The 19,756-nt window shown below is 34.4% G+C and overlaps 1 protein-coding gene across 1 annotated transcript in view; it reads right to left on the reverse strand.

The window, feature by feature from the left end:
• LOC107581696 (collagen alpha-1(VI) chain-like) overlaps positions 1-19,756 on the reverse strand; it is a 50,148-nt gene that overhangs the window by 11,554 nt on the left and 18,838 nt on the right. The window contains exons 21-31 of the mRNA XM_016267322.1: positions 18,451-18,513; positions 18,189-18,251; positions 17,952-18,005; positions 17,792-17,827; positions 17,602-17,664; positions 16,119-16,181; positions 12,281-12,343; positions 12,121-12,183; positions 11,981-12,031; positions 10,775-10,810; positions 9,829-9,891 (exon numbers count right to left, since the gene is read on the reverse strand). Coding sequence (XP_016122808.1) covers positions 9,829-9,891; positions 10,775-10,810; positions 11,981-12,031; positions 12,121-12,183; positions 12,281-12,343; positions 16,119-16,181; positions 17,602-17,664; positions 17,792-17,827; positions 17,952-18,005; positions 18,189-18,251; positions 18,451-18,513 — 618 coding nt within the window. The remainder of the gene's footprint in view (positions 1-9,828; positions 9,892-10,774; positions 10,811-11,980; positions 12,032-12,120; positions 12,184-12,280; positions 12,344-16,118; positions 16,182-17,601; positions 17,665-17,791; positions 17,828-17,951; positions 18,006-18,188; positions 18,252-18,450; positions 18,514-19,756) is intronic.

The following is a 19,756-nucleotide window of genomic DNA, read 5'->3' on the forward strand; positions in this document are numbered from 1 at the left end:
GCCTGTTTCAGCTGTAATTACATTGTCTGTACTAGGTTTGTTCTGTTTGTTTGTTTATTTGTGAATTTATATTTATCTTGTAAACAAATTGCACAACAATTGCAAGCAACCTAATGTGATAAGGAAGTGATTAATAAGACAATTTCAACCTGTTATTTAATTTAATAGAGATTTTTGCAACTTTAAATGTAATAGAAATAAAGTGTTTTCAAAATATTTGTATGCTGTGTATTATTATTGATTTACATAGCAATACTACTACTACTACTAATAATAATAATAATACCAGGATGGTTAAAGCAAAAAAAAAAATTGTCCAAATAACCCAACAAATTAGTTATTTTTTAACCCAATGCATTGGGTTACTAACTTACTACCCAATCCATTGGGTTAAAATAACCCAACATTAGGTAGGTGCTATAGTAACCCACCATTGGGTTATCTGTTGGGTCATTTTTAACCCAACTATTTTAAGTGAGTATAAGCATCGCAATCAGCTGTTTAAAAACTCTCCCAGACAACAATCTTGCTTCATATAAACAATTTAAATGGTCGGCAATAATTCAGCTGCCTCTGCACAGTTTTGCCTCCAGCCCAGCAGATACATTCATCCCTTCATATGTGACTTGTGCCAGATTACGGTTAGGCGGTGAGATAATACTAACCACCTGTCCCCTGTTAAGCTGTCTCTCCCATGCTGCTTCAATTACCTTCAAATTCCTCACTTCAAACTCCACAACTGTCACAGACGTTCTCCTAGCAAGCTCACAGTAGGGGCGAGGTTAAATGATGCCATCATGCCAATATTGTTTTGGTTTATTGTGATTACCTTGACAGATATGAGACCAAGTGTGGGCCCCTCGGGTTTGGGAGAGGCCGGAGGAGCCCAATCAATTGTTTACAAGGACAGAAAAACATTTCTAAACACTCTTGGCTAGCAGAAAGACAGAGTAAAACTTAAGGAAGAGCAAAGCACCTTCATGGCTCATATGGAGCAGATGTGAGGCCCTGAATATCAATGTATAAAAAACAATGTATACACCATTAAATCAAACACTTAGCATTTGCACAAACATAATAAAAACATTATTTTTTTAAAGTAATAACACATTCACCAAGAAAAATAAATGTATATTACTGTTAATATGTATAATTAACAGAATCCAGAATACGAATGCAATATTTATGCACGCTTCAAACAAATGCACATACTGTAAAGTGACCAAATCACCTAACAGCTGTACTAGCGGAATCTTAGGAGAGGCAAAGAAAATAAACATTAATTTCCTATAAAAAATTAGATCAGAAAAAAAAATCTGAGTTGTGAGATGTAAACTCACAATTGAGAGAAAAAAGTCTGAATTGTGAGATAAAAGGTCAGAATATAATTAATAAATAAGTCAGTTATAAACAGTTATAAGACTTTTCTTCTTCTCAGATTTTTGAGTTTATATTTTACAGTTCTGAGTTTATATCTCACAGTTGGTAAAATCGTGCAATTCTGATTTGTGCAGTTGTGAGAAAAAGTCTGAATTATGAGATTGAGGGCCCTATCATACACCCGGTGCAATGCGACACCAGGTGTGACACAAGTGTTTACCATGTCTGTTTTTGAAGCAATTGATAGCAAAATTTTAGAAGAAATAGTACAGCACATTAAATCGTCAACCTGCTATCTTGACACACTTCCCACATATTTTTTCAAAAGTGTGCTTAACTGTTTAGAAGCAGATCTCTTAGAAGTGGTGAATGCCTCACTTCTTTCTGGGACTTTTCCAAACTCCCTGAAAACTGCAGTTGTTAAACCCCTTCTGAAAAAGAGAAATCTTGATAACACCATATTGAGCAACTATAGACCAATATCAAATCTTCCTTTTATAGACAAGATTATTGAAAAGGTTGTTTTTAATCAACTACTTAAACTCAAATGGATACCTGGACAATTTTTTATCTGGTTTCCGACCGCATCACAGCACAGAGACACAGAGTGGAAATAGACCTTAGTTTCAGTAGTCATATCAAAGCAGTAACTAAATCAGCATACTATCATCTCAAAAACATTGCAAGAATTAGATGTTTTGTTTCCAGTCAAGACTTGGAGAAACTTGTTCATGCCTTTATCACCAGCAGGGTGGACTATTGTAATGGTGTCCTCACCGGCCTTCCCAAGAAGACTATTAGACAGCTGCAGCTCATCCAGAACGTCGCTGCCAGGATTCTGACTAGAACCAGAAAATCTGAGCATGTCACACCAGTCCTCAGGTCATTACACTGGTTACCAGTTATAGTTAGGATTGATTTTAAAGTACTTTTACTAATTTATAAATCACTCAATGGCCTAGGACCTAAATACATTGCAGATATAAACCTAACAGACCACTTAGATCATTAGGATCGAATCAGTTAGAAATACCAAGGGTTCACAAAAAAACAAGGGGAGTCCGCTTTTAGCTATTATGCCGCCTGCAGTTGGAATCGGCTTCCAGAACAGATCAGATGTGCTAAACCATTAGCCACACTTAAATCCAGACTCAGAACTAATCTGTTTAGCTGTGCATTTATTGAATGAGCACTGTACTACGTCCGAACTGATTGCACAGTATTTTATATATAATAATTTTCTAACCTTTACTGTTTTAAATTCATTTTAAATAAAATTTGAAATCATTTTAAAAGTTTTTAAATTCCTTGTTTTATTGTTGTGATTATTTTTTAAGATGATTTTACTTCATTTTATGTAAAGCACTTTGAATAACCATTGTGTATGAAATGTGCTATATACGGTAAATCTGCCATGGTGCAAGTGCAACTGGCATTTAAAGGGAATGGGAGATGAGACTCTGATTAGTTTATTGTATGTTACACCCAAAACACACCCATGACTCTTTAAGAGAACAGGTCTAACCCTTTTATCATATTGTAATGCACTGCTAGGTGGTTGTCCTGCATCTTTTGGACCATGTGCCTGTACCATTTTTTTTCATCGTTACCAACTTGCAAAAGTGAATTCGGACATGCCCTAAGTGCACCTGCGCCATGCGCTTTAGACCATGTGCTTAGATCGTTAAAATAGGGCCCATAGTGTCAGAATATAAATAATAAAGAAGTCATTTACAAATGCAATAAGACTTTTCTTCTCAGAATTGCGAGTTAACATCTTGTATTTGACTTTATTATTACGTATTTGACTTTTTTTTAAGTTAATATTTTGCAACTCTGAATTTATATCTCGCAAAAATTGCTTTTGAAGAATTGCTTTATTCCACCACAAAATAAAATATAAAAAGGTAATTGCGACTTTTTATCACACAATTCAGACGTTTTTTCTAGCATTTGTGTGTTTTTATCTCAAAATTGTTTTTATCTCAAAATTGACTTTTCTTTTGAGATTTGTGAGTTTACATCATATCTCCCAATTGCAAGTTACAAACTCTTTTATAAACTTGCAATTCTGACACTTTTTCTCACAACTACAATTTTATTTTATTTTAGTTTAGTTTCCTTCTTGCAATTCTGATTGCCTCGCAATCGTAATGTTACAATAAGAAAAAATTACCTAAAATTACTATATTTATTTATGTATATATTTATTTATTTCATTTCATTGCAGAAATTAGCTTCCATTTTAAACTGTCTTGTTGCTATAAGCTATTATTTTTTTCAGACACAGTTCACAGTTTGACTCTGTATCAACAAAACTCTATGTATCAATCAACAAAAACAAGCATGTTAGCATTCTACAGTTGTTACTGTATGTGGCTGCTAAGGTGTTCTGGTGGTTGCTATCATGCTTAATTGATTATAAAAGTAACAAAATGTTCGACGAGTTGCACCCTAAGTATGAGAAATAGTAATGGTGATCGTCTTAACAAAAAACACTAATAACAGAAGTCTTCATAAACAGAAAGATCAGCTGTGTGTAAAGTTTAAACCTCTAAAACTCATATGCTGCAAAATGTTTAGATATCATGTAATCATTGCGTTTGATTAATAAAGGCCTTTCTGTAGCCCAAACATTCAAGAGTGTTCAATCACAGCAGTTTAATTTTACTTTAAATCAGTCTTTGTTTCAGCATGTTAAATTGTTCTTCCCTCTGTGTTATTGTGGATATTATTCCCTCCAAATCTGATGTTTATTATGAAGAGCCTCTGGCCAAGCTTTAAGATTCAGTTGTAAAACACATAGTAAACATTTTAATTTATGGCCTCTGCAATTCTGCTAATGATTACTTTTGGAATTACAGTCTGTTTGCTTCTTTTTGATCTTTGCGTAACCAAACTCATGTTTCCATTGTCTAGATGAACTTAAGTATGGTAAACTACTCAAAACATTTACAGGGGGTCTTAAAATGAAACCCTCCAAAACAAGCACTGGCACAGGATCTAGTGAGCAGTTGAAGAGTGTTACAGAGAGGTGATAAACACAAGGGTACGTTTCTAATTATTGTAAAGTGTGTGTCTTTGAACTTTAAATGCATCTGTCTGGAGCCATTCCGTTTTCATGTTTTAGGCACCAGACATGCTCTAAGTGATCTCTTCTGGCTAAACAAACGAGTTGTCTTTCTGAAATGTGTCTGAACACTATTCATAACACAGTGAAATGGTGCATTTCCAGCCTTGCCACATGGGTCACTATAGAAGACAATGGTGTAAATGTCCAAAAAGAAAACACTTTATAACAATTAAATAACATATAATTATAATAATTAAACAACAAAACAACATATACTGTATGTTGCTTGCTTTAAAAAAATGCTTATACTTACTAAGGCTGCATTTATTTAATCAAAAACACATATAAAGGTCAACCGATTGATCGGTTTTGCCGATTAATCAGGACCAATTATCGATTGCTGAAACTATCAGTGTTTGCCAAAAATCCATATTGGCAGTTTTTCCAGGTTGCGTCAGTTGCTGGAGCAGCTGAGGAGGGTCCGCTGTCATTATACAGAACAAGAGCAGCTTCTAGAGGAGAATCACTGATGCCTCTGCTGTTTGTTTTGACACGTGAGGCTGCGCACTGCACAGAGCGGGACAATTCAAATGCGGAAGATCGACAACGAAACCGTACGTATACCGTACACTACAGTACATGTTTTCATATCATTATAAAAGTAATTAAATTGTTGACTAGATGCTGCATTAGTAGAGAAAAACAACAGTGTGTTTGCCGTTAAGGCTGAGAGGACGCTAACATTAGTAGAACATTGAGCAGTTAAAACGATGTGAACAAAACACGCAAATCTGCCTCAAATGTTTAATGCCACAATTGTTAACATCTATTTCCATTAGTTTATTGTTACCATCTTTAATCCAGAGAAGTTGCATATTTAAAGCTAGTGGCGTGAGAAAGCAAATGCAACCGACAGATATCCTTGCACGCCACTCACATAGCTTTCCATTAAATTACATTACATTTGTCTCACATCACTGTTAATGTGCATAATGACTTCACCCTAGGCTTGGAGATTGTGTATTGTGCTATAATATAGATCACACTTTCTCTTTCGGTTTTGCTTTGCTTTGCCAAACACCAAACTTCAAAATCATCAATGCCACATTGTTCATTCTTGAAGTGAACTTTTGCCTGTTTGGGGATTAAATAAACAGTTTTGGACCGCTGCTTGAATTGAACGCATCTGTTAGTTAATGAACTATGAACTAAAATTGATCAATGTATAATTAATATTTAATACTAACATTTTATTTTATTTTAAATGTGTGATTCAGTACTGTTTTTTTTGTAATAAAGTTAACTATTTTAGCTTTCATTCAGTACCTATTTTAAAAACAATATCATCAATGCCACATTGTTCATTCTTGAAGTGAACTTTTGCCTGTTTGGGGATTAAATAAACAGTTTTGGACCGCTGCTTGAATTGAACGCATCTGTTAGTTAATGAACTATGAACTAAAATTGATCAATGTATAATTAATATTTAATACTAACATTTTATTTTATTTTATTTTAAATGTGTGATTCAGTACTGTTTTTTTTGTAATAAAGTTAACTATTTTAGCTTTCATTCAGTACCTATTTTAAAAACAAATTTTAATTAATCGGTTATCGGCCAGTGTGGTCCAACCTAGCAATAGGTATCGGTAAAATCCACTATCAGTTGACCACTAATAATAAAAAACAAAACAACAGTAATATTATGAAAAATTATTACAATTTAAAATAAATGTTAATTTAATTAATAAATTCAATAAAATTAATACATTTTATAAAAAACTTTTTTTTTTGCTGTGATGGCAAATCTGAATTTTCAGCAGCCATTACTCCAGTCTTCAGTATCACACGGTCTTTCAGAAATCATTCTAATATGCTGATTTGGTGACCAAGAAATATTTATCATTACTATTATTATCATTATCATTATTATTATTGAAAACAGTTGCTACTTATAATTTTTGTGGAAACAATGATACATGTTTTCAAGATTTGTTTGATGAATAAAAAGTTCAAAAGAACTTATTTTTTCCTTTGGATGAGCCAAATGCTTAGTCCAAACCAGTCTAACAGCATGTTTACTTCATTCAAATCACTAAATATAAGAAATACTAACAGTGATGCTTGCCTTAGCAAACAGCCAATATCGTAAGTCTGCAGAAAGGGTATACTGTATGTCTTTAACAGAAAGTTCACTATGTGTAAACAGTTTACACACATCTGCTGCAAAATGTGTTTATGTAAACATCCCGTATGATTAATAAAGGCCTTTCTGGAGCCCAAACATTCAGGTGTGTGTTATACTCAACAAACAAACAAAAAACCCTCTCTCTCTTTCTGTTCCTCTTTTGGTGTGATAGAACAGTAATTTTACAATCAGAACATAATTTCTAAAGAAAGGACCATAAAAACCAACAGCTGTAAATCAATCTTTCCGCATATGCACGTCTCCACCACTTCCTTGAAGTTTTTGGTTTTGCATGGACTAAGACAAACACAGTGATGAATAGTGAAGCAGTCTGGGCGTTAGATCACCAAAAATCGACTCCAGATGATGAGCATGTGTAGTTGTTGCCATTTAGCGTCGGCTTGTTCAACCACAATGAAGCGACTCAGATTGTTTTGATGTAAAAATTAAACATGATCTCAGAGCTTTGATATAAGCATGTGTGATATGTTTACAGCTGACATTCATCTCGCCACTCAAGGTCATTGTATAGCACAGTATATATCATGATATCATTATTTTTTAGTTAGAAATTCAATATACAGTATGGGGTCATACTGCCCAATGCTACAATTCTTATGTTCCAGATGTAAGGATTAAGGAAGTGACATTATGAAATACAGTCTACAGTATTGTGTGACATTAAAAAGTCTGCAGTCCATGCTTTTGTCCTGTTGTACAATTTATTCCATTAGGATCCAAGTTTGGGATTATAAAACAAACAGCTATGGATCTACCCGCTGATTAGATCAAATAAAAACTGAGCGCTAAAATGTTGTCTAAGAGGAAAATGCTGCTATCTTAATCCTGCAGATGTGCAAAATGGCCAGAATGATCAAAGAACTGAACGTGTTTCCTCAAACATTTGCACTGCAGAAGCGCACAGCTAGACAACATAAACAACAATATTATCCATCATATCTGCTGTCGGTTCCCTGTCAAGTCCCCGCTGACTTCCATCTCCTGATGGGAATAAGTCTGAATGATGAATGCACGGGATCAAACTCTTTGCTTCCAGGCTACTAGTGGTTTTCTGACAAGCCGGATGGAGAAGTTTATTTTGGAATGAAATCTGATTATTTCCACTTGTAAATATAGACAGGGCAGAGAATAATTGCATCTTTCAGATGTTTGTAAATGTGTGGGATCAGAGAACAAAAACAAACAAAAAAACATAGCTGTAAGGCTCAAGCACAATTCAGGTGCAAGTCTATGGCCTTTTTCCTCATGTGTTTTATTATCTGTCAAGCAAAAAAATTACGTCTACTTATAATAGATAAAAGTATAATAGCACACCCTTCACAAGCTGTATGATTTATGGCATTCATGTACAGTGTGTAACACATGTGGAGTGTCAAAATGTTAAACTTAGGAGCTGAGTCAAAAACTATGTAGCAAGCCCACTAATACATTTAGTCATTTTGTAAAACGCTTTTATCCAGAGCGACTTACAATTGGGGAATACATAAAGCGATTCTTCTTAAAGAGGCAAACAGAACGTGTTTCCTCAAACATTTGCACTGCAGAAGCGCACAGCTAGACAACATAAACAACAATATTATCCATCATATCTGCTGTCGGTTCCCTGTCAAGTCCCCGCTGACTTCCATCTCCTGATGGGAATAAGTCTGAATGATGAATGCACGGGATCAAACTCTTTGCTTCCAGGCTACTAGTGGTTTTCTGACAAGCCGGATGGAGAAGTTTATTTTGGAATGAAATCTGATTATTTCCACTTGTAAATATAGACAGGGCAGAGAATAATTGCATCTTTCAGATGTTTGTAAATGTGTGGGATCAGAGAACAAAAACAAACAAAAAAACATAGCTGTAAGGCTCAAGCACAATTCAGGTGCAAGTCTATGGCCTTTTTCCTCATGTGTTTTATTATCTGTCAAGCAAAAAAATTACGTCTACTTATAATAGATAAAAGTATAATAGCACACCCTTCACAAGCTGTATGATTTATGGCATTCATGTACAGTGTGTAACACATGTGATTATGCCATCACATCATTCCAAACCTATAATTCTTTGGCTTATCTTTGAAACATGAATTAGGAATCTTTTAATGAAATTTCTGTCCCTCCACATGGAAGCTAACGCTTAAAGGTTTCATTAAAAATATATTAATTAGTGTTTTGAAGATTAACCAAAGACTTATGGGTTTGGAATGACAAGAAGGTGAGTAAATGATAACAGGATTTTCATTTTTGGTGAACTTTCACTTTAAAGGGGTCATATGATGTGATTTCAAGTTTTCCTTACTCTTTGGAATGTTACAAGCTCTTGGTGCATAAAGAAGATCTGTAAAGTTGCAAATACTAAAAAAAAGACTCAGAATCAGCGACTGTACGGACTTAAACCTGACTACGGACAGACTCATGGGGACTCGCGCACTGGGTCAGCTGGCCAATCAGAGCAGACTGCGCTTGTCAAAGGAGGGGGTTTTGTTGAAAACTAAGCATTTGAGAGAGGCGGGGCATAGAAGACCTACAATATGTACAGTATTTGAAAAATAATGTGTTTTTTGAACATTAAAGCATGTCAACATATTCTGTTACACCAAATACACAAAATAATGATCTTTAAAATAGCATCATATGACCCCTTTAACAAACACATATTAAAGGAGCATTCAGCGTTAATAATACAAGTAATTTTTTTTCCTTTTTTAAATGCAGAAATAAATAGTTCCGTTTTAAAAATGTGTTTAAAATTATGTACAATCACATAAGATGAAGAGTAGCCTAAAAAAGCAATTGTATTTAAGATGCAGCAGGTCACATCATCATGGAGCATCCATGCTGAAATCACATGACCTGCCCAATATTGCTCACTTTATTCTTTTTTATTGCAGAAAAACTGTTTTAACAAGAGAGTTGCATATTTCTGATTTAAACCACTGATGATAGTGCTTTGGACAGTGTTTAACTTGTGTGGAACCCAGAACATTCCTTCAGAAGTGAAGAATTTCATGAAAAACAGGTCAAAATGGAAGGAAAACCGGAGAAAAGTGATATGTACGCTATGAAAAACTTATACTTCTCTGAGACAGGGAAAAATGGTAAAGAGGCTAAAGAAGAGAAAAGAAAGAAAAGACAAGTGATACATAGTGATAAGCACAAATGCATCTATATGGACTCACATCTGATCCAGGGTCACCTGGCTCTCCATCATCTCCCTTGGGTCCAGGGGTTCCTTTTCCACCCTTGAAAGTGAGAAGTTCAAGAAAGTGCAAGAGAGAAGAAGGGAGATTAGATGCTGTGTTAGCTCATCTGTGTTAGCTCAACTGTCTCCTCTTAACGTCTGGACTCGGCCTCAGTCTAGACGATTTACATCTGCTAGGGATGAGCTGTTGTGTTTCTATTGTGATACACAGTCCCTGCTGTGAGACACACATGCACTAACCCCTGATGAATCAAGACATTGTGAATCAACAGTTAGGCATGCTAATACAAACCACTAATAAATCATACGAATCATTCTCAATATTAACATCATCTTCCATATGGAGGATTTCTTTTAATCTGTAAATAAATAATTTTGAATTTCATGATAACCATAGATGTGAATTATAAGCTCAGTTGTGGAGGATTTTTCCAATTATTTTTTTTCCATAGGGATGTTTAAAAAATCATCTCTAAGACAAATGTGTGTGTGTGTGTGTGTGTGTGTGTGTGTGTGTATATATATATATATATATATACTTAACTAATTAAGACACTGATTATAAGTTTATAGTATTATGTATTTAAAGTTTCTTGCAAAATATTCAAACATGCAAATATGTAACTGTTTGATAGTGTAAGGAGATTGGATTGCATCATTCTCAATGATTTATGAGAGTGGGAGGTTTTTCTGCAACGGCAACTCTGATTAATGGATCTCCCTGCAGAATAATTTGGTTCTTTACTGGGAATATTTATTTTTTTAAATGAAATGAGCATGTATTATTACATAACAAATTAAATGTGTTATTCATTATCAATCAAAATCAGTTTCTCAGTGGAAGAAATTAATGGGATTTTTACTTTTGGAACACTATTTGGTTGCGTTAAAAACAGATATTCTGTAGGGTTCAGGATACTTACAGGTGCTCCTTGATCTCCCCTGGGCCCAGGATAACCCTAAAACGACACAAAGCATGCACATAAACAATACAGATACTCCACTGGATATGAGTTTAATGTCCGCATGAAATCAAAATTTACAATATTTATTTTGTTAGCGCTCATTGCTAGCCTTAGGGTGTTTTCACACCTGTAGATCGACAGCTTTGTTCCGAAACCGGGGGTTAAATCACTACAATGTTGCGATTTCATCTTGGTTAGGTTCGCATTCACAAGGCAATATTTCCAAACGGACCAAACTTTGTTAATACAAGTCACGTGCAAGTAAACTCTCCTTTAATTGGTCAGAGTGCATCTGTTTATTTTCCGGGATTCTGCTCAAAGTTGTCATCCATCAGGATATATATAATATATTGTTGACGGAGTTTCTTTGCCTTCACGCGGCACTGTTCAATCAACCAATTAAAGCCCATGTGTTTTAAGCGCTCGCAAAACACTTTATACATTTCTGTGTTTTTGTGTGTTTTGGAGAGCTGTTCGGCAATGTGTTTGTCTGACCAAATTTCAATTAAACATTTCACTTCTTCCCTGCTCCAAGTTAGCCCACGGTTCATTTTGGGAGCCATTAGCAATACAATCACTGCTTCATGCAACTTTACGTAATATACCCATCATACATTGTGATACAGCCTGGTTCGTTGGTCCATTGGGTCGGATTGCTTTCACACTTATAGCAAACCGCTCCAGAGTTCGTTTGCAATCGGGCCGAGACCACCTCGTTCAGGCGGTCTCGGAGCGATAGTTTTGGTGCGGATCCGAGCGCGATTGCCGTGTTCACATATGCCTAAACGAACCGAACCAAGGGAGAAAACACCCTTAAATTGAACAATTAATCCATGCAAAATTAATCTAATTAATTCATTAGTCTTGGCAATCTTTAATCAAAACGAATCGTTTGCTTCAGCTCTGGAATGGCATGCTTTCTCTAATGACGTCAGTTTGAGGCTTGGGCCATGGCTTTGGAAGAATATGCTTAACCACACCCCTCCAACAGTTCGTTTGTTGCGAGTGAGAGATGAGAGGAGGAGAGCAAAAATAAAAACCCGCCCTCTACTCAGTATTCAGTTTCAGTTGGAAATTCGTCACCATACTGAAATAAAGTTGGCAGCAACTTCCTGTTCACATGGACTTTATAGGCAAGAGGTTTAATAAACAGAGGTATTCTACCTGAAAACCATGGCAGCCCACTGTTCCATTTCCTGGTGGTCCATCTTCACCCTAAGAAGGTAAAAAAAAACAAAAAAAACAATGGACAACTGCCTTTGGTTAGTTAAAACCAGTTATAAAGATCAACAGGCTCAACTCACCCTCTCTCCCATCAGGCCTCTGTCTCCTGGGGCCCCTTTGATTCCTCTGGGCCCTTTAGCTCCCTAAAGCACAGACATGCAACATGGGAAATGTAGGTCAGTCATAGATGCAGCAGGAGGTCAGGTTGAAAGGTAATCAAGACCAGTTAACATCACCCACCTCTGGCCCAGTAGCACCTTCATCACCACGGTAACCTGGGGACCCCGCCCTTCCTAGCTCACCCTGTTGGAAATGGGAGAAAATTATATTCCTGAAGATATTCGAATATATTAATATCCCTCTGTTTGGGTTGAAAAACGCTCTTAAACCAACCTAAACTAGTTTTCTTAGCTGGTTTAAGATCTTCTCCCTGCTTGGTCAAGATATAATAAAAAATATAATTTATACACTGCCGTTCAAAAGATTTGTAATGTTTTTTAATTGAGTCTCTTATGCTCATCAAGGCTGTATTTATTTTATTATTTTTACCAAAAATACAGAAGAAACAGTAATATTGTGAATTATTATGGCAATTGCTAATATTTGTTTCCTATTTTTATATTCTATAAAATATAATTTATTTCTGACACAGCACTGAATGTTCATCAGTCATTACTCCAGTCTTCAGTGTCACATGATCCTTCAGAAATCATTCTAATATGCTGATTTTTTTTATCAGTGTTGAAACTGTTGTACTGCTTAATTTTTTTTGGAACCTGTGATACTTTTTTCTTTGATTTTTTGATGAATAAAAAGTTTAAAAAGAACAGCATTTATTCAAAATCTTTTCTATTAATATACGTCTCTACTATCACTTTTTTTTATCAAATTAACACATCCTTGCTGAATAAAAGTATTAATTTCTTAATTAATCAAACTTTTGAATAGTAGTGCATATTGTAACACAAATGTTCTATTTTGAATAAACACTGTTCTTTTTAACTTTTTTTTTTATCAAAGTATCCTGAAAAAGTATCACAGGTCCCAAAAAATATTAAGCAGCTCAACTGTTTCCAACATTGATTATAAATCAGCATATTAGAATGATTTCTGAAGGATAATGTGACACTGAAGACTGGAGTAATGATGCTGAAAATTCAGCTTTGTTTCACAGGAATAAATTATATTTTAAAGTATATTAAAACAGAAAATTGTTATTTTAAATTGCAATAATAATTCACAAAATTACAGTTTTTTCCAGTATTTTTTATCAAATAAATGCAGCCTTGATGAGCATAAGAAACTTCTTTAAAAAAACATAAAAAATCTTACTGATCCCAAACATTTGAACAGCACTGTATATATAGTGTATCAAAAATCCCAAAAAATATTAAGCAGCTCAACTGTTTCCAACATTGATTATAAATCAGCATATTAGAATGATTTCTGAAGGATAATGTGACACTGAAGACTGGAGTAATGATGCTGAAAATTCAGCTTTGTTTCACAGGAATAAATTATATTTTAAAGTATATTAAAACAGAAAATTGTTATTTTAAATTGCAATAATAATTCACAAAATTACAGTTTTTTCCAGTATTTTTTATCAAATAAATGCAGCCTTGATGAGCATAAGAAACTTCTTTAAAAAAAACATAAAAAATCTTACTGATCCCAAACATTTGAACAGCACTGTATATATAGTGTATCAAATTTTTTTATTTTAATGCAACCTTATTTTATTAAAAATCTGTAGTAACTATTTTGTTTGGAGAATAAAAGTCACTCCAGAGTTAAGGGCATGGAGACTGAAGACAGAGAGCCATTCATGACAACATGACCACATATTGGAATCATACAGTTATCGTATCATATGTTAAAACATTTAGCTTTTTGCTGGCCTTAGACATCTGAGTCATCAACTAAAAATATTCTTTTGGAAAATGACTCAGTAAAAAAATATTTTGTTATATATACATTTTTTATTTACTGCAGCATTACACTTCCTAGAGGGGAATCTGACACACGGGCAAATTAAATCAGTAAAAAAACAGGCTTTGAGAAAGCAGTGGCTCATGAGTTCAGAAACGCATCCAGATTTCCATGTATTTGAACACTCGGTTCTTTCCCATCCCACCCACTCAACTCCACTGGAAAATATCTCTGCCAGGACAAAACCAATAAAAAACTAGCGTTACTCATAGCGAACAGTAAAACTCCTGATTTGCTGGTAACTTCAAGCGCAAAACTGAGGATTTCTGGGATAACGGCAGTCCTTGCTAGTCACTAACGAAGATTATGTGAGAGCCTAAAGAGCAGCTGTTTTTGAGAAAACCATGAAACTGAGGAACCATTCTGGCACGCATATGCTCCGAACACTCTCAAGTAAGCTGCACAGGAAATTTGGAGTCCTGAGAGGCAACGGAAATGTGTTGGTCTGTTCGCAGTTGGCCTGGCAGTTTACAAGAGTTGTAGAGAGAAGTCAAGTGCTGACAGAACTAGCATGCATGGAGTTCTGTGGTGCAGCTGGTGGTGATGTTGTAAGCCTCAAGACTCCTAGGTCCAAATCTCAGCAGATTAGCTTGTTTCAGCAGGGAATCTTGAGTCAGGGTCTGGCATGTGTAATCACTCTTAATGTCCTTCCTAAAGTTGAACCATTCTAATGAATATTACTCAATGCCTCAAAACTGCCAAAATGTTTGTTTGAGACAAGAATTTTTGTCTTGAGATAAACACAATTTACTCACGTGGTCCCTGTGTAAAAAAAAAAAAAAAAAAAACTCAAAGCTGGTTTGCTCATCTCAACTGGTTTCCCAGACTGGCCAAGCTAAGACCACCAAAAGTGTTTTTTTTAAAGAAGTACACAAGATTTTAGGTAAAGATTTTTAGGGGAATTTTCACAAAATAAAAATTTTATTAAAATAAATTCTCAAATGAATTTAATTTCACATGTATTTATTTTATTATTTATTTTTTAAGAAGCTGTATGGTAAGTTGGATAATTAACAGTCAGACAGTCATTACTGCAAAATAAACCCTTTTAGAGTAACACAAGACTCTGATTTCTGTCAGTGTCTATGAGAGCCCATTTCCACCATGTAAGAAAAAAAATATGCTTGAGTAAATCATAATTATGAGATCAATAGCAAATATCATGAAATGTTTAAATTATGACATAAAAAGTCCTAATCATGTGTTGAAAAGTTTACCAGTCAAAATTTTGACATGACATTAAAAATAAAATTTTTATGACTTTTATCTCATAATTTAAATTTTTAATCTCATTATTTTGACTTTTTATCTCATAAATATGATTTACCAGTATGTATGGTGGAAGTGGTCCAGATCACCTTGTGATCGGGGTGTCATTTATAATAATGACTGTACATTATTTTACTGGTTATACTTACTATGAATATTTACATGTCTTCCTTTTTTTCTTTTCATAAGAGGACCCATAAAACAATCACCAGTGCTTTTCTATTTGAAATGATCTATGTTTTTATGTGATTAGGGCTGGGTGGAAGAATTAACAGCCTAAATTAGTTTGGGACACTCAAATGACTTCATCTTTTACTACACGGAGGGTAAGATATTCCTGTTAGGGAAGAACATTTGTATGATTTTAGGTATTAAAATACATGTGTTGAACTGTATCTGCTGCTCACCCAGCCGGTCTGACATCGTCCATCTGGAGTCCATCTGACCTTGGGAACTATAGCTTTCGTTCTTTCTCCTCCCACTGCCCAAACCATCACAAATTGCAGAAACACTGGTCGTATTTCTTTGTTCCTAAGTTACCTCCCAACACAGCCCAGAGGTCCAATGATCTCAGAGATTTCAGAGGGTCAATCAAAATGCCTGTGTCCTGAGGTCATAGGCTTTCATCCTTGTTCAAGCTCGTATGCCTTACACACTACACAATTCTGCACCGTATAATTCTGGATTAACATTTAAGGAAGTGTATAAATGTATAAAGGTGATAAAGAATTGAACTCTTTCAGTGTCTCAGTTCAAGCAAGTCAAACCCTCAAAATCTGTTGTATACCGCTCATGATGGTTTTCGTCACTCACTCACCGGATCTCCGTTTGGTCCTGCTGACCCCTCACGTCCTTGTTCACCCCGGGGCCCAGGTTCACCCTGTCAGAGTTAGAAGTACACATTCATGTCACATGTCATTATTTTCTTCTTGGGTGCATAAACACCACAGGCTTAAGTTGTCAAACTATTTACCGAACAGAACATGAACAATTAATAACTAATGAATTTGTTTGAAACCAACATTATGTACATCTGCGCATGTATTATATGTCAGTAATTAGAACCACTTAATCTTTTAAGTCAATGTGAAATCAAACAGAAATGTACTTTCTTGTGAGCAATTCATGTGTGTTATTTTAATGGGGGAAAAATGCAGAAAAATGTTTGGAAAATATTACAACCTTGCCTCTTTCAGTTGGAAATCCACATAAAAATATTGTTATTATTAATAAAAATAAAAAATTATAATCGTGTTAAATTGACATAGAAACATTTCTTGTCATAATTATATTTATCTCAGAATTTCAACTTTTTTGATGTCATAGTTATAACCTAGTATGTCATAATTATGACTTTTTATAACATAATTTTGAATTTTGTCATAGTTATAATGTAGTGTCATAATTTTACGTTTGATTCCATAATTATAACTTTTTATCTCATAATTACAATTTATGTCATAGTTATAATCTATTATGTCATATTTTATGACTTTTTATCTCATAATTTTAACTTTTGTCATAGTTATAATGTAGTATGTCATAATTTACAACTTATGTAATTGTTATAACCTACAGTGTCATAATTTAAATTTTTTAAGTCATAATTACAATTTATGTCATAGTTATAATCTATTGTCATATTTTATGACTTTTTATCTCATAATTTTGAATTTTGTCATAGTTATAATGTAGTATGTCATAATTTAGACTTTTTATTCCATAATTACAATTTATGTCTTGGTTCAAATCTATTATGTCATAATTTCAAATTATGCCATTGTTAGTTTCTCATCATTTTTGTCCTTTAATGTCATAATTATGGAGGAATTTATAGCCTAAAAAATTACATAGAAAGTAGAAATTTTGACATAAAACTCATAACTATGACAAAAAGTCAGTTTTATCACATAAAAAGTTTAATGTCATAATTATTACTTTGTATCTCATAATTTCACATTTTAATAACATAATTATAACATAGCATGTCATAATTTTGACTTTTTGTGTTCTAATTTTGAAGGAATTTACAGCCTAATGAGTTTCATTCAACCCTACAGCCTAAAATAATGTCATTTTTTACTACACAGAGTGTAAGATATTTCTGAACATTTGTATGCTTTTAAGTATTAAAATGCATCTGTTGAACTGTATATGATGCTCAGGTCCACAAAATTACTGTTATTATTATTGGCTTGCGAATGTCATTTCAAATTGACTTTAAATTATTAGCAGGGTTTTACCATTGTATTTGGAAGGGATGTATTGTGGGATATTTTCTAAATGTGACATATACTTACAGGTTCGCCTCTGGGCCCTCTGTTACCACGGGAACCTTGTTCACCTTTCTCACCAGATGTGCCCTGACAGAAAAACACATCAGATCACCTGCATATTTTGACCCTCACATGTAAAAAGACCCACATTTGCAAACAGCTTAAAACACAACCATTCACACTAAGACAGAAGTAAATATAAATGCTTGATTACTCCGTCTCCTCTTGTGCCATCTGGTCCTTGTAGTCCCTAAAAAAGAACAGGAAATGGAAGAAACTGTTAGATAACACTAAAAGCAGGTCTGTCACACATTACTACACCGAATGTTTAGAATCCAAGTCTGAAAATGTGAAAAAAGAGTGAAAACACTTACGTCATCTCCTCGCTCGCCTTTATCGCCATTGGCTCCACGAGGACCCCTGTCTCCCTGAAACAACAAACAATGAGATTGCAGATGAGCCAGTGTCCATTAAAACTAGTTATAATACTGTAAAAGCTCATAAAGCCAAACAACAGCATTAGTGAATCATAACTAACCTATGTCAAAGGCATATGTAAAAGTCATAATGTAAAACTGTGTTTAATACAAGATCAAAATCTTCCTCTGTACCTTCGGCCCTGAAGACCCATAGTTTCCAGATCTTCCTGGCTCACCGTCTTTGCCAGGATCTCCCTGAAAGCAACAATCAAACCCAGAAGATATGTTTCTAAGTTTAAAGATGTTTCACTGCAAGAAATGACTTATAAAAAAGTAATATCACACATTGATGTCTTGATCACATAAATGCAGCCTTGGCGAGCTTAAGAGACTGAGCGCTCTTGTTGCTGTCTGATCATGATTTCTAACATAATCTAAATTTTAAATCCCTTACTCTTTCTCCTTTGGGTCCATATTGGCCGGGGTCTCCTTTAGGACCTAGTTCTCCTTGCAAGCCCTACCAAATCAAACAAAAAAAGTTTATTTATGAATAATGGAGAAGAACATACAACCAAATAATCTACTTTTTATTTAGCATATTCTTTACAACAGAATGTAAACAAAGTACAAACTCTGTGCAGAGTTCTGAAAGCAGCTTGGATGTCAAATTTGGTAAATGTTTGGCTGCTCAAGAGACAAACATCCCACGTCCTGGCCTCCAGAAGCAGGCTGAGTGGAAACAGATGCTTGTGAAACTGACTGACACACTGCACAGCCTATGAACATTGCTCAAAGGGGCGGGAATCTCTACAGTCCTACTGAGCTGATGCTTTATAGGAGAATGAGATCCAACTCAGCCAATTAGATTCTGATGTCTAAACGTGTGGATCTATAACTCAATTTATAAATCTCAAATGCATCTGGATCAACAGAAGCTTAAATGCACCTGGATCAAAGTAATGTGATGTAAACATGCACTCAGCTGGTAGACAGTAATGGGAGTCCATGAATATACAAACACTCACAGTAAGTACTCAAGTATAAAACCGGCCATCCTAAAAGTATGTTTATGCACAAAAGGAAGATTTTGCAAACAACTAGGTTAGATATTTTTGCACTCTAACCTGAACAAAGTTCACTTTATGAATCCCGCTTAGCAGATTTATAAACATACAGGCACAAGTGAAATTCCTTTGCCAAAATAACCATATATGGAGTTTACAATGTGATTTATTATGCATGACTTCATCTGTATTTAATCTCATTATGCATACTGCCATCCACTCATGTGATACTAATACATTTAATGGTATACAAGAAACTAGAAATATAGCAAAGAATAAAGATTGTAAATGTTGCTTTGCTAAAAATATTTTCTTTATTACATTTTTGTCTTTTTTTTTTACTTTAGTAGAAATACCTAAATAACCTGCAAACAAGATCATTTTAAATGCAAGAAATATTATATTATATTATTATACATAAGACTTGTTTTCTGAATTTTGAATATGAAGAATATGAGTATGCAGAATCTAGGATTAGATTGACAAAAATATAATTCTCACACCTTTGAAAAATTGCTATTAACATTTTTTAACGGTTTAAACTATAAACCTACTGTAACCTATGCAGTTTATTTGTTACATCTAATATTTTAACTCCAAAATAAAATAATACAACTCTCCGAAACTCAGAATGTGATTTCTGCAATACAATACAATACAATACAATACAATACAATACAATACAATACAATATAA

Source organism: Sinocyclocheilus grahami, unplaced genomic scaffold, assembly GCF_001515645.1.
Source record: "Sinocyclocheilus grahami isolate Dianchi unplaced genomic scaffold, SAMN03320097.WGS_v1.1 scaffold3.1, whole genome shotgun sequence".
Taxonomy (NCBI): Eukaryota; Metazoa; Chordata; class Actinopteri; order Cypriniformes; family Cyprinidae; genus Sinocyclocheilus; species Sinocyclocheilus grahami.